This window comes from Danio rerio, chromosome 13 (assembly GCF_049306965.1).
Source record: "Danio rerio strain Tuebingen ecotype United States chromosome 13, GRCz12tu, whole genome shotgun sequence".
In the NCBI taxonomy this organism is placed as follows: Eukaryota; Metazoa; Chordata; class Actinopteri; order Cypriniformes; family Danionidae; genus Danio; species Danio rerio.
Window position 1 is genome coordinate 34,831,894 of NC_133188.1, and position 14,138 is coordinate 34,846,031.

General features: G+C 36.3%; 1 protein-coding gene across 3 annotated transcripts in view; it reads right to left on the reverse strand.

The window, feature by feature from the left end:
- Positions 1-52: 52 nt before the first annotated feature.
- The window catches only part of rtn1a (reticulon 1a), a 45,884-nt gene continuing 31,798 nt past the window's right edge, over positions 53-14,138 (reverse strand). For 2 of the 3 annotated variants that reach the window (NM_001029967.3, NM_199652.2), the window contains 6 exons: positions 4,799-5,006; positions 4,584-4,722; positions 3,085-3,154; positions 2,411-2,457; positions 1,075-1,133; positions 53-963 (listed from right to left, as the gene is read on the reverse strand). In NM_001029967.3, coding sequence (NP_001025138.2) covers positions 924-963; positions 1,075-1,133; positions 2,411-2,457; positions 3,085-3,154; positions 4,584-4,722; positions 4,799-5,006 — 563 coding nt within the window. In that variant the 3' untranslated portion in view covers positions 53-923. Of the gene's footprint in view, positions 964-1,074; positions 1,134-2,410; positions 2,458-3,084; positions 3,155-4,583; positions 4,723-4,798; positions 5,007-10,509; positions 10,605-14,138 lie in introns of those variants that run through there. The other variant, NM_001319289.1, reaches the window with a different exon arrangement.

Here is a 14,138-nt window from a genome sequence, read left to right on the forward strand (position 1 = left end):
AGCATCACTTGCAACAGAGCCGGCAAATAAAGACAACGTCCAGACGACCAACCCTCTTACATTAAGGAACATTTATTTTTCTCATTCGTCAATTAAATACAGAGTGCAAATAGTTAAAGACTTTAAAATAACCGAACACTGAACATCGTACAAAGTTGGACAGAGTTTTAGTACAGCTGGAGCTCTGCAGTCTGACCATCAGATGCCCTAAAGAAGGACCACAAAGCTTGTCTTTAAACACCTACACGTGTCCCTACAGTTTCTGCAAAAATTACAGTTACACATTTAGTAATAACATCTCCAAATTATCATTGTGCTGGAATACACAGAAAGGAACCAAAAGAAAGAAAGAAATTCCACAATTCAACTTGATATTAATAAGTATGTCTGTACACAGAGCCACTCTACTGGTGACGGTGAATTAAGCGATTAATCGACATGGCAGCAGGAGATTATATGACAGGCATGATTTTTCATTTTTCGTGTCACGTTTTACAGCAGGAAATATGCACTGCAAAATAAAGCAGAGGAAGAGCACTGCAGAGATAACAAATATTTACTCAAGACTGGACTTCATGCACTTAAATCAGAAGCAATGGAAGAGAGAAACACTGTGTGTGTGCGTCCCTCTGTTATATCTATAGCTCTACAAATCGCCCACAAGGTGTCGTTTATGTGAATCTGTGTTAGCTATTTATGCAGGACTTCACCTGTGACTGGCAACGGATGGTGGGGGTCTTATCTGTGCCGTTGTACTAACATGACAATCTTTTTTTGTTGTTGTTGTTGCTTTTTTTAAATTTTTTTTAACTTTTTTTTTTTGAGGTGCTGTATTGGCCACCTATGTAGTTGGGTTCCTTCAGTGCTGGCAAAAGTTGTAGTTTTTACTGGCTATAGTGTTTACTTGTACAGAAGTGAAGAGTTTATTCCTTCTTTTTGGCCCCAGGAACCTTTTCTCTAATCCTGTAAAATAAACAGACAGACGGGTTGGTTAATCTTTTGTTAAAAACTGAATTTGAATCACTTTGATTTAGGCCCAGGTCATTTGTTTACAAGCAGTAATACAAAACTTACTTTCCCATTACTGAGTTAACCTGGGTGCGCACCAGTCCTAAGTATTGATCAATCTGTGTCTGAAAGAGAGAGAAAAAACAAGTGTGTGAGGATAAACAGCACAGATGTCAATAGTATCAATATTAAAGATGTATTCGCTGCGAGTAGTTTTTATTACCTGTGTACTAATTAGTTTGGGGGATCAAAACATAAAGTGTATATTTCACCACGCAATATCATTGGCCAAAAAAAGATGATACAGATGTTGTTAGAAAAACAACTTTGCTAAACTCTTTATTTTTGTTAAATCATAGCATAGACTGCAAAACAGGCTCTTGTGTTTCAGTTCCCAGATGTCTAGAACTTAAGTCCCCCAGTTAGAGCTTCTCTGTTAAAAATAAGATACCCAGAGTTTTATTTAATCTTTACAATCTGGCAACCATGATTAAATTAAAACGATCAAAATAAGATTTAACTTACTAAAACTAGAACAAATAAACAAAACTGGTCAGGAAGACTAATTATGATACAAACCAAAAAAAAAACATCTGATACATGGATCAGACCAAGTCTAAATTGGAAAAAAGATGATAAAATTATCTGGTCTTGTTAAGCTCCTCCTTTCCAAAAGTCTACTCCACTGATTGGTCAAACAGCTCAGTCCATTGTGATTGGTGTATCGGAAACGCATATTAGCACATTAGGGGGCTGTTTCATAAAAGTCGTTTAGAAAAGCGAGGATTAAAAACTTGACATTCCCGCTTAAATTGGTTCCATAATAGCAAGTTGAAAATCATTTGATCTAACCAATCTGAGTTAAGTTTAAATCTAGATAACTGCTCGTCCACGTTACTGTCGTGAACCCTGAAGGTAGAGCATAGATTCATTGATTATGTAGAAATTGGTATTTTTTTTATTTGCAATAACTTGTTTGAATTTAAATGTATTATTATCGTTCTATTCTTAAAAATGTTTGGTGTGTGTGTATATTTATATTTACTATTAAGCGACTATAAAGTTTTAATGATTATTAAGGGGTTAAGTGAATTAAAATGACATCAAAATATGGCAGGTGAATGTTAACATTACTTTGACTAAGCTTGAACTTAAGACTTAACCTGAGAAATAACCTGCCCTGGACTTATGCTAGTTTCCCAGCATAAGTTGCCAGAGTTTGAACTATCATAAATTTGATTTATGAAACAGAATCTGCCATTAATAAGCCTGACTTGTTTTCTAATCTTGTTTTGTGGAATAACTCCCTGAACTGCAGCTCTTCCTCAACACTTGCATACTCAGAGATATCGTAGGGCAACACGAGTCTTAAATAAACTGATTGGTTAGGGGGAAACATTACCTGGTACTTCTCGTAAACCACTGGCACACTAAACATGGAAATCACAGCTAAAAAAAAAAAGACAGAGGAGAGACAGAGTCAGGACAAACAATCTGCATGATGTCATTTGATGACAGCTGTTTGAGGTTAGAATACCCTGACCTACAGCAGTCAGATCACAGACCTTCCTGACCTGGAATTTTGAGTGTGTACTTAAGATATGGATGGATATCAGACAGCAAACAACTAAACAATAGAAACTGCTGAACATTACATAAACCATCATTTGTTTACTGAGAAATAGCCCTGATAAAGGAGAGAGGTTATTGAATTTTATTTAAAATTCCAAGATGTTTAGTAACTGTCTGCAACCACTAGTTTTGATCATTATAGTCAATTGACAAGTAATCGGATCAAAAATAATAGAAGTTAAGAAAGTATTTTATTTGGATTTTGTCAGAATGTGATTTAACTGCAAGGTGACTTTCCACATTTTAGGATGTCTCATATTTTGTAATAAACTACATGTTCTATGTGTTAAAACACGTCATTTTATTTAACTGTATTACTATTTACCATATTAATTTCTTATATATTTGATCAAATAAATGCAGCCTCTGTGAAGCATAAACTCTTAAACCAAACAACAACCCCAGTCTTTTCAATAGAAGTGAATGTTTGTTTTGTATTCTTACCCAGAATTAACAAGGTCAGGCCATTAAACAGAGCTCCAACATAGGTCAACAACCACATCAACACTGCAAACTAAACACACAGACATATGGTGTCAGGAAACAGATGCTTTAGTTGCCAAATTATCTTTTTGTTGCCAATTCGCTTTGAAAACTTTCAAAGAAGCAAACATTTCCACTGTCTAAACAATATTAGTAATAGTAAAATATCTTTAAAATGATATTCGTCTGTCTTTGCAGAACGATGAAGCTCAAGACCACTTCTCTATCAACCAGGGAAGAGTGCACTTATTGACCTTAATCTTTTACGTATAGTTGTTGGAACATCATTGGCTTGAGACTTCTGGTCTCATTAGCTTCCATTGATTTGTAGCTGTAAAAAAACGCTTGTTATGCTGCTTGATGTTGCAAATATTTTTTTCATATTATATTATTTATATTTTTATGTACTGTAATAATTGCTTGTAGAGAAGTAGTTTGTAGTTTGACTACTTATAAAGTAATTTGACTGTATTACAGTTCAAACTAATAACTAAAGAACTACAGGTTATTATTTCTAGTCATTCAACATGTTAATGTGCTTCCATACTGAAGAGTAAGGTCAACAATAGCTAAGTTTCCATCCACCTTTTTTTATGCGCATTTTCTATATGCCCCTTAAAAAGAAATCGGTAGATTGAAACGCCAAGAGGCGCATAAATTTTTTAAAATGTGCATAAAAAATCTATGCGCATAACTAAGTAGGATAAACTTTGTATTTGATAAGAAACGATGCGCATAAGCTATGATGGAAACCCTTTTTTTACTGAACAAATAGCAGTATGCGCCAGGGGTGTCGAAAGGAGCTTAGCCCAAGGAAGTCGTGAAACGTGAGTGATGTATGTGCTAATTTTAAATACTTGGATAACAAAGCCCCATTACTGTCTTCTGAGGTGCATGTCATTTATTAAATGAAGCAAAGATTCTCCTGCAGCTTCTTCAATTGCAGTAAATTTCGTTTTTACTGTCAATAATTGGCACCAGTTAATCAGCAAGTGCCGATTTTATTCTCTTTGACTCCTTCGATGGAATCGTGACTATTCCAGTTTCGCGCATAAAGATTATTTTTGGATGGAAACATAGCTAATGATACTAAAGATCATCTGCATACAAAATGGCATATTCTCATTTTGAATAAGTATTTACTGTATTGACCTTGATCTACAATGTGCAAGTGTGCTCTTTTTTTACATTATATTTTATAGTACTTTCGATTCAGTTGGGAGGAATTATTATTAATATATCAGTTTGCAACAACAAGCACAAAACGAGCTGTTTTTAAAGAGGAAGTGAATGAGAGCGGAAGTCTCAAGCCATAAAGATTCCAATGGCTGTGCCTGCTCATACGTCAAGAATCAGGTCAATAGTAGTGTAGTGTCCTTTTTTAATGCAACAGTAGTCATGAGTTTGACAAAAATAGAAACAAAATATTCATGAGTGAAATGTTCATAGCCATTTTTCACCTTAATGGAGTCGACCAGATCTTGAACCAGGAACAGCCTGCGGAGCTCCTTCATGGTGGTATTGATGTACAGTTGAGTCTTGTCCACATACTTACTAATCTGATCAGCAGAAAGAGAGATTTCCACCTCCAGATAGGACCTGATAAGAGAAAGCCATGAGAGTGGAAGGATCTACAAAATCTGGAATCTACAAATAGAAAAGACGCTGGACTAACTTGAATGGATGGCCCTCATCAGTTTTCTGCACTGCCTGCAGGACTGATTTGTAGACTCGGAAGCTGATGGTAGCAGAGAGGACAGCCAGAGCCAGATACGCTATAACACTCACCACACTGAACTGGGTTAAAGAGAAGAGCAGCAGCAGCACACTGCCAAACACCAGTCCAGACTGCTTCAGATCCCGCCAGTGTACTAGATCTACCACTGAGGAGAAAGACAGACAGAAAGAGAGAGAAGAACATGAACATAATTAGAACATGCTTCATTAAAACTAGAGTTCAATCCAGCCATCAGTTCTCATCCTTGTGCTGAAATATTACAAAGAGATTCAAGAACTTGGACTTGCTCTGTAAATCATTATGTAGATATCTTATATTACCAGCTGCTTAGTATTTACATTGTACATGGTCACGTTTACAGTTCTAACAGGAACCTACTAGATGTGCGGATGAAAAGACTTCTACAATATACATTTTGCTTGGCCTTCTTGTTTACAAACAAAATGGAAAACGAGTCAATTAAAAGTTCTTACATGACTACACTACAGACTATATACAGTAGTCAACATTTTAAGTGGGTCGAAAAAGTTTTTCACAGTTGTCCAAATACAAGAATGGGTGTTGCTGAATAGTTTTAGGACAACTTTGATGGAAGGTATGAACCACTTCAAATGTTTAATACTGTATAATGACCCATTTTTGACTAGGGCCCTATCCCAATAGTACCCCTTAGTCCTTCTCAATTCTCTTTAGCTTAAAGGCGTAGGGCTACGGGGAAGGGCTATATACAGTACCCCTTCAAATGGAGGACTACACTCAAAACCAAGAGGGTAAGAAAAATTCCCAGAATACACCAGCCACAGTGGCAGCATGGCTGCACCCAGAAGTAAGGAGATCCACAAGTTAGTTTTTTTTTTTGTCATTACTACGAATCTTTACAACAAGCACATGTTTTAATACATTCATAACCGCGTTCATGTTTTACTGTCATGCTTTAAAAAAATAATAATAATTAAAATAAAAATCGCTAAATTTCACTCTCTATAATCCATAATAATTACTTCTGTATAGTAGTCCCGCAACATTCTGTCACTCAATGACACTCGAATACCCTGTCAGTAAAGTCTAGAGTTTGTTTTACAGTGTCTGCTATAATGTTAATGTTGTTTTTTGTGTGTTTACATAGATGAATATGGCCACAGTGTAAATGCACAGTATAGTCATGATCTTATTGCCACATTGTTATGATAACATAATATATGCCTTCAGTGATTTCCTAATGGTAAATACCAAAGAATAATGCAACTGGAATAACTACAACAGTCACAATCGACTGATCTCATATGAAGCAAGAGATAGTGATGACATACAGTATGATGACGTGTGCAGGTGTTGTACTGCTGTCACACTCTTAGGGGTACATTTTGAAGCCCTTCCCCTTCACACTCTGTTTTAAGGGCAAAGTGAAAAGGGTACAAAAACAGGATTGGTATTTGGCCTAAATGTTCAGTTCACTGTTACTGCACATTTATAACCGTACTTACGAAGTTTTAGGAGGGCAATGGAATCAAGACTTTGAAAGATATTTAGTTTTCTTATAGCAAGATAGATTCTAAAATTTTGTGTTTTCACTTTTTTTTATCTGGTGAATATAATTCTAAAACATTGTGTTGTGTTCCATAGTAACATTTAAAACATCATTTATTTATAATTCTTGCATTAAAGTGAATAAAATCAACACACAATAGTTTTCACAATCACTATTCATCTATAACCTGCATACAAAAATTGACCTACTTTTACTAATATATTAAGGAACAACTGATTACCGCACACACAAAAACCATACACTCTGAACGGTAGAGAATTGGCAGTGAGATAGCTTAAGCTTTCCATAAAAACTGAAATATGCTCATCCACAGCTCGACACAAGATATTTATTGTCTTTGAACTAGTTTTAAGGATGACATAATTTGGATTGTTTGAGGATCATGCTGCACATGCATTTATGAAAATGACTAACCTCAGGCACATCTTCACAACATGGAGTTAGTAGATTAGTGTAGTAGATTTTACTGCAAGGCTTTAAAAAAAGTATGTTCACCATAGAAATCTCAACATTTTCCCATACAAATGTGACTTAAAAAAAAAATCTACAAGTCAGGTTTAAATTCTCATCAAATGTTCCTTGACTGTAGGAATCCAGCATTTTCCATCAAGAGAAAAAGTGTAACCTTGAGACTATCAGGTCACACCTGTCTACCTCTCACAGCACCGGTTATCAACTTATCTAACCCTAACCATCTGTGTGCGCACACTCTACTGGGTTAATTATTGCTGCTGGGTAAGACAGTACAAATAGTTCCATTATCAGAAGTGCTGAAATGTAATGAGCACTCAGAGTAAGCTATAGTAAAAACCTTCACCAAACCAACCAGCACTTACAAATAGCAGTGAAATGGAAAGGGTGAAAGAGCTTTAAAGTGCAGGCTTAGTTTTAGTAACTGATCAAACATATAAATGAAAATTAGAACAGATTATAGGCAAAACCTAGTTCACACATAACCTATCCTCCCTCTACTCTGGGGGATTGAATTTGTTTCTGCACACCCTTATAGCCATGTGCCATCTTAAGTTACAGGGTAATTCCCACTGGATCAGTTTAATGTTAAGTGTCTTGCTTGAGGATCACCCCTTGCAGGGTTCAAACCTTTTAGTAACCAGCTCTGACATGCATCCAATAATTATCCAGACACAAGCTGTACAACTAGCGTTTAAACCAAATCAGCACCACTGTTTTCCTGTCAACTAACCAGTACAACATCACTGGGAAAGTGTTGGGCAGTCAGTGTATATACAATTAACAGATTAAAATGAACCACTCTCAAAAACTAAATATAACTTGTTATTATGGGTCAGAGCTTACTGTTACTGCTATAAATCACATTCCACAGAAAGCCAGAGCATATAATTGCTGTCAACATGCATCTAAATGGCTTGCATTTATATTTTGTACTACCACTCTGCATTTGCATGTAGCCATACGGAGTGCTTACATTGGTGGATGTCATCCTAAACCAGTAGTGGTAATCTTACTGGTGGTGGATGAGGAGATTTCCCCCCAAAAATGTGTAAAGCGCTATATACATAAATGTAAAAAATTATTATTATTATTAAAGGTACATTACAAAACAAATTTAGACAAATTTTAAAAATATGCTTTCGCCTTTCATTTACATGACATTAGAAATGTGGTGACGCTCCACACTACCGGCCTGCCATGCATATGCCAGTATTTTAGTTTCGATATATAGTTACGGATTTCTTTAACTGATTTTTGTAATTGGATTTTTTTAATGTTATCAACAGGAATTACTTTTCCATTATAACATAAACCATTGTTGTGTAAAAAAAGCCTTTTGTTTGATTAAAAGTTCAGGAATAATTTATAATTATCGGTTCTGAAAACTTGAACCAATAGGAAACACCATTTCCCCCCCATATGCATCAGACACTTTCTTCTAAACACTCCATTTTACAAAGACTCAATAAGATAACAAATAATAATATTAATTTATAAATAAAACAGAATAGATATCACCTTTTAGAAAAATCACAATATACTAAATTATTATAATTATAATTAAATCTAAATTAGATTTTTGTGACTTTATTTTGGTCAAAGAAATCTTGCACTACTATCAAACAAACCAGCAGTGGGAAACACTATTTCCTCTCCATATGCACCAGACACTTTCTTATAAACACTCCATTTTACAAAGACTAAACGAGATAACAAAAAAATGACAATAAAATGTAAGAAATAGAATGGATATGACTTAAAGTAATTTGCAGTTCTACAATATAAGGTACTTTAAGTTTATTTTCAACTTTACAGCAGTACTGTCCACCCCACGCACACATAATTTTGATTGTAATGTAATAAACACACACTAGAGATGATCCGATCAATCTGCGGAAGATTGGTATCGGCTGATAATCACATTTAATGACTCGATCAGTACTCACCGATGAGGCTGATCTCATGAACTGATCACAAGAGTTTGTGTTAGCTGGAGATGATGAGCAAAATATTTGAATGACCGCGCATGTATTTATGCCTTTTTACATATAAGAACTAAAAGAACTTCTGTGTTTTTGACTATTACTGCAAGTTCACTAAAAAACGGCTGGAAATATTACATAAATAAAACATATAGTTTCGGTACTATATATCCGTATAGTATACGATATTTTTGTATACTATATATACCGATATTTTGCAGCTGATATCGGTACTCGATATCAGCTGCAAAAATTCTGATCTAACGAACACCTTTAGTAAAGCTACTTTAAAACAAGCACTATTGTGAAAAGCGCTACACAAATAAGCTTAAATTTAATTGAATTACAATACTTAGACTAGTCTATGCAGCAGCACAGTGGGTAGCAAAATTGCCTCACCGCAAGAAGTTTGCTGGTTCAAGCCCCGGCTGGGTAAGTTGGCATTTGTGGAGTTTGCATTTTCTCCCTGTGTTCGTGTGGGTGCTTCAATTTTTTCCACAGTCCAAAGACATGTGCTTTAGGTAAATTGGGTAAGCTAAATTGTCTATAGTGTATTGATGTTTCCTAGTGATGGGTTGCAGCTGGAAGCATCCGCTGCGTAAAACATATGCTGGATAAGTTGGCGGTTCATTCCGCTGTAGCGACCCCAGATTAATAAAGGGACTAAGCCGAAAAGAAAATAAATGAATAAACACAAGTCTATGCAAGTTCGTTCTAATAACGAGGTGTCATAACCAGGCAGGTCTAACACCCATGTGTGCTGGTGGACATCTCAGGACTAGGCTTTCTTCTCTGGATAAAACATATTCACCTTTCCATCTTTCTTTAAATATCACAAAGATGAAATATAATTGTTAACTTGTTGCCATGAGAACCAGCAGATTGAGATCTCTGAGTCATCTCTTCAGTCTCTGTAGCAACATGAGCCTCCTGTAGCAGATGTGTGTTCCCCTTTTATTTTTACACCTGTATTTTTACACCTCTGGTTGCAGCTTGGGGTGAAACTGTTACACACACTAACAGGAGCTGGTTCGTCACACTCTAGCGTGTGCATGACATCTGTAGTCCCCTGTGTGATTCTCCCATCGGTCCCGCTGGGCTAAATTTAGACCGGCAGAGCTTAGAGGAGGGCAGAAATATCGGCCATTTTTATCTCAAGATTTTTGCTTGAATCCAAGTCCACGATGAAGCGCACACTCTTTCATAGAGAGTTGCATACTCTATCAGTAACTCAATTCACATCAATCATAGTGTTAACAAAAAAAAGCTTAGCGATGTATAAATATAAATAATAACTCTTTACACTGTGATAAATCCCTGCCTCTTTAAACAGAACAAGACTTAAAAACAGCAACATTTGCAGTCTTTCTCCTTCCATACAGCTTTAATTGTTGACTTAATGTACACCACTATAATAATAACTACTACTACTATTAACAATAACACTAGTTTAAGGATATACAATAGATAGGTGACTTAACACTGGTTCTAAAATCAAATACACACAATGACAACCACCAAAAATCAATTATCCATCAATGTCAGTGTTAACAGCATCATTATAGACACACTTCTGATTTCCCTATTCCAGAATTTTGGTTCTAAAACACCAAAGCTACCAGAAGAGAGAGAAAGATACTGACCTGAACCACCCATGATTGCGGACAGCAAGAAAGAAAGAGAGAGAGAGACAGAGAGTGTGAACGCACACAAAAGGAGAGAGAGAAAGGCAGAGAATGAGAGGGAGGGGGACCGGCTCATACTACCATTGGCTAATAATGGACCAACACACACACTCACACCCACATACACTGCACACCGGGTGACAAATAGCCCAGACTAAAACAAAAACACACAATCAAACCAAAATCATGTGTGACCCATAAACAGAACCTAATTAATCCAGCTTGTTCAATGCGTCTGATGTGACAAGTGTGAAGAGAAAGATGAGAAAGAAAGGGGACAGCAGCAGTTGCTATAGATACTGTGCTCCAGTTTTCCTTACACACATTGCTTAGGGGCCGGGGGCCAGCTTAAAATAAGAAGGTGGTGGTGGTGGTGGTGGGGGGGGGGGGGGTAATTGTGTGCTGGTGTGGTGTTTAAATGTCGGAGGGTAATTATAGCATCAGAAATGCTCATCCAGCTTGGCAGCTAGGGCAAAATGACACCCAACCAGTCACTTCCTGAGTGAAAGTCATTAGTAAAGGCAATATAGGTAGAAACCAACGGTTGAAGTTTTAGAAGTAAAAATGCCATTAATTTGAGTCATATTAAAAAATGACAAACCTTTCATGAACTGAGACGTCAATTGATTGACCTCATTTTTAAGTAATTGTGTTAAACAGCAGAAACCCTAGTGAAAAACTGCATTACTCAAAATTCGGGGAGAAAAAAAAAACAAGCAAAAAAACCTTTAATGTCCACCTGTTTCTTTAAAGTTCTGCTCCATGTAATCAAAACCGTCTCCCTGACTACATAATAATTGTATTCACACAAATTTGCAATAAATGTAACATTTACTATGGCTGTATGATTTGGGGAAAATAACTAATTGCTATTTTATTTTATTTATTTATTTATTTTAACATATCTTGATTTGGGATATAATTTTGTAGTCAATCCTCAGCTTAATAATCTTTATTTTTTCTTAGTGTTAATTAAAAAAAGGGAACTGAAAAGATATTAACTAACTCCAACTTTTATTCAAATTTGTTTATAAATATTCTGAATTAAACACTCATTTTTCTCTGGAGCATTCAGTAGTGAGTTATGGCGTTAGTTGCCTTCGTGATGTTTCTTCATATGGTGTAACGGCTGCAAACAACTCTGAAATTGTACTTTACTGTTGCTTGCTACTAGATTGAGTGTCACTGGCAATACTTTTAGTTTACTTTTTAGCAAGACGCTTTTCATTTAGCCGCCTGCAGTGCTTTTATAGATGCTGGTTGTTGGATTTCCTTGTGCTATGGCAACAATTCTGCGACAGCTCTTAAGCCTGGTTTATACTTCTGCGTCAAGTGATCAGCATGACCCACGGTGCATGCCTTGCACGTTGCTGTGCATTTATACTTCTGCGAGCTGTTTCTGTTGCTCTGCAATAACACTTCTGAAATGCTTGCTAGCAGTAAGTGTTTATGTTCCTCTGTGTCGAGTTTCTTCGCTGGTGTTTTGTTTTTTCCTGAATGCTACCTGAATGTTCAAGTGCAACAACTTTAATCATAAGTGAAGACAAAACTCCATCCGGAGCTCCTTCACGAGACTCCACACTTGTAAACACGCTGCATCAGGCTTGCGTGGCTCTCACCTCCGCCTACACTCATCAGCACTAACAAGCCGACCAATCACAGAGCTTGCACTACGTGTCATTGCGACGTGTAGTTACATTTTTTGAGAGGTGCGCGTCAGCACTGCCGGCAGCCACGGCGAGAACTATGCATCCACGCGTAGGCTGCGCTTGACGCAGAAGTATAAATCAGCCTTTAAAAATGACCAGTTGTTGTTCAGTGTCTTTGAAATCAAAATATTCCCATATTATCGATGTCCTGTTATTCTTTAATATGAATTTATCTATTAATGCCGTCTGAAGCAGCAGACACCATCATCCCACTTGTCCACGCTTTCCTGTGTGTTTTATTGTGAGCGTTCCACATAGTTCGGTTGCACTTCTGATTGGGCAGAACGAAAGTGTGGTCACTTAACTGGCTAGTAAGACAGTCATACACAGATAGCAGTCACGCATTTGCTCTGGGTGGGGAAATTTATATAATACATATATATTTCATATTGCAGCCTCTTGGGATTAGCTAATTTATGATTGCGTTTCGATTAATCGCACAGCCCTAACACTTACTGTATCATTAGATACTTCATTTACATAATACTTTTGTATTTCTCTATTGCAATTATTGTTTTAGTCATTTGCAATGCTTTATGGCATTGTAGTACTTTCCATTATACAGAGTATTTTGTACCATTATCAAATATATTTTAACCCTTATGTGCTGTTGGGGATGTTTTCATTCACTCTGGGGTGATTTTGAGCTTTAGTTTGGCTAGAACTTTCTCCGTGTTTCAGCAAGTGAAATGACTTTTGGTGACATATTTTTAGAAAATGCTTTGAAATTTTTCAAAAATTCAACTCTGGGTAAATTTACTATTCTTTTGTTATGTTCGTGACTGTTTTTGTCCCATTGACTTCAATTATAATGACATTTTTTAATTGCAAAGCCATGACAGCATACAATCCTGCATTCTTTATTGTTGCTGGTTTTTCCCTGTTGGAAAGAGGTAAATTTGTAATTATTAAAGTTAATCATCAGTTGATAATTGAGAGTAAAAATTAAAAGTTTTACCTTTTCCCAACAGAAGAAAACCTCAACAATCAAGACTGCGTGATGCAAGTCAATGGAAAATAATGAAAGGGTAGTCCATTTAAACAGTACGCAAGGGTTTATATCAAAGTTTGTAATGCTGAATTTTCCTAAATATGAATGTGAAAAATGCTTCCACAACCAGATCTCCTGAAAAAGTAGCTGATGTTTTTGCACTACAAGTTCAGTCAGATGGCTAAATAATAGGAATTCTTGTTTTATTAAATCAAATGAGATTTTTCTGATCAGTCAGTGCTATGCTTGCTAAGCTCTGAAACCTGGACCAGAAAAAGAGCACGTGTGAGACACTGCACACTATACTCCCGCGAGACGCATTGTCTCCACCACCTTTTTAATATTATATGCGCATTTCATTTGGCCTAAGGATACACTCACTTTGTCTGTCTTTGTGCAACCAACTATCAAATAAAACAAAAACATCTGTCATCCTTTACTCACTCCTATCTTGCAGAACACAAAAGATATTTTGTAGAATGTTGCTAATTATCATTTTTGTTACCTTTGACTTTCGTGTATAAACAACATAATCTAAAACATGTTTAAAAAACATTAGGTGTGTAAACAATGACCAAACATGCCATTTTTGCTTGAACAATCCCTTAAAAACAATTAAGCATTGGCCAGTGTTCACCAATTCACTCCAAGGATGCCGTTTTATCACATTTCTGTGCCTGTTTAAGTTTTAATTAGGGTTGGTGGTAGCTTATTGGTTAACGATCTGGGCTGCTGACACAAAAATCGTAAAAATAGGTGACCCAGGCAGCAAAGTATCTGTGATCACAATCCTGGTACTCATACAGTACATTTTGCTCCTAATCTCCATCACTGTACAACAAATCAATTTTATTAGAACAACAATGCACAAAAGACCAATTTTCTGA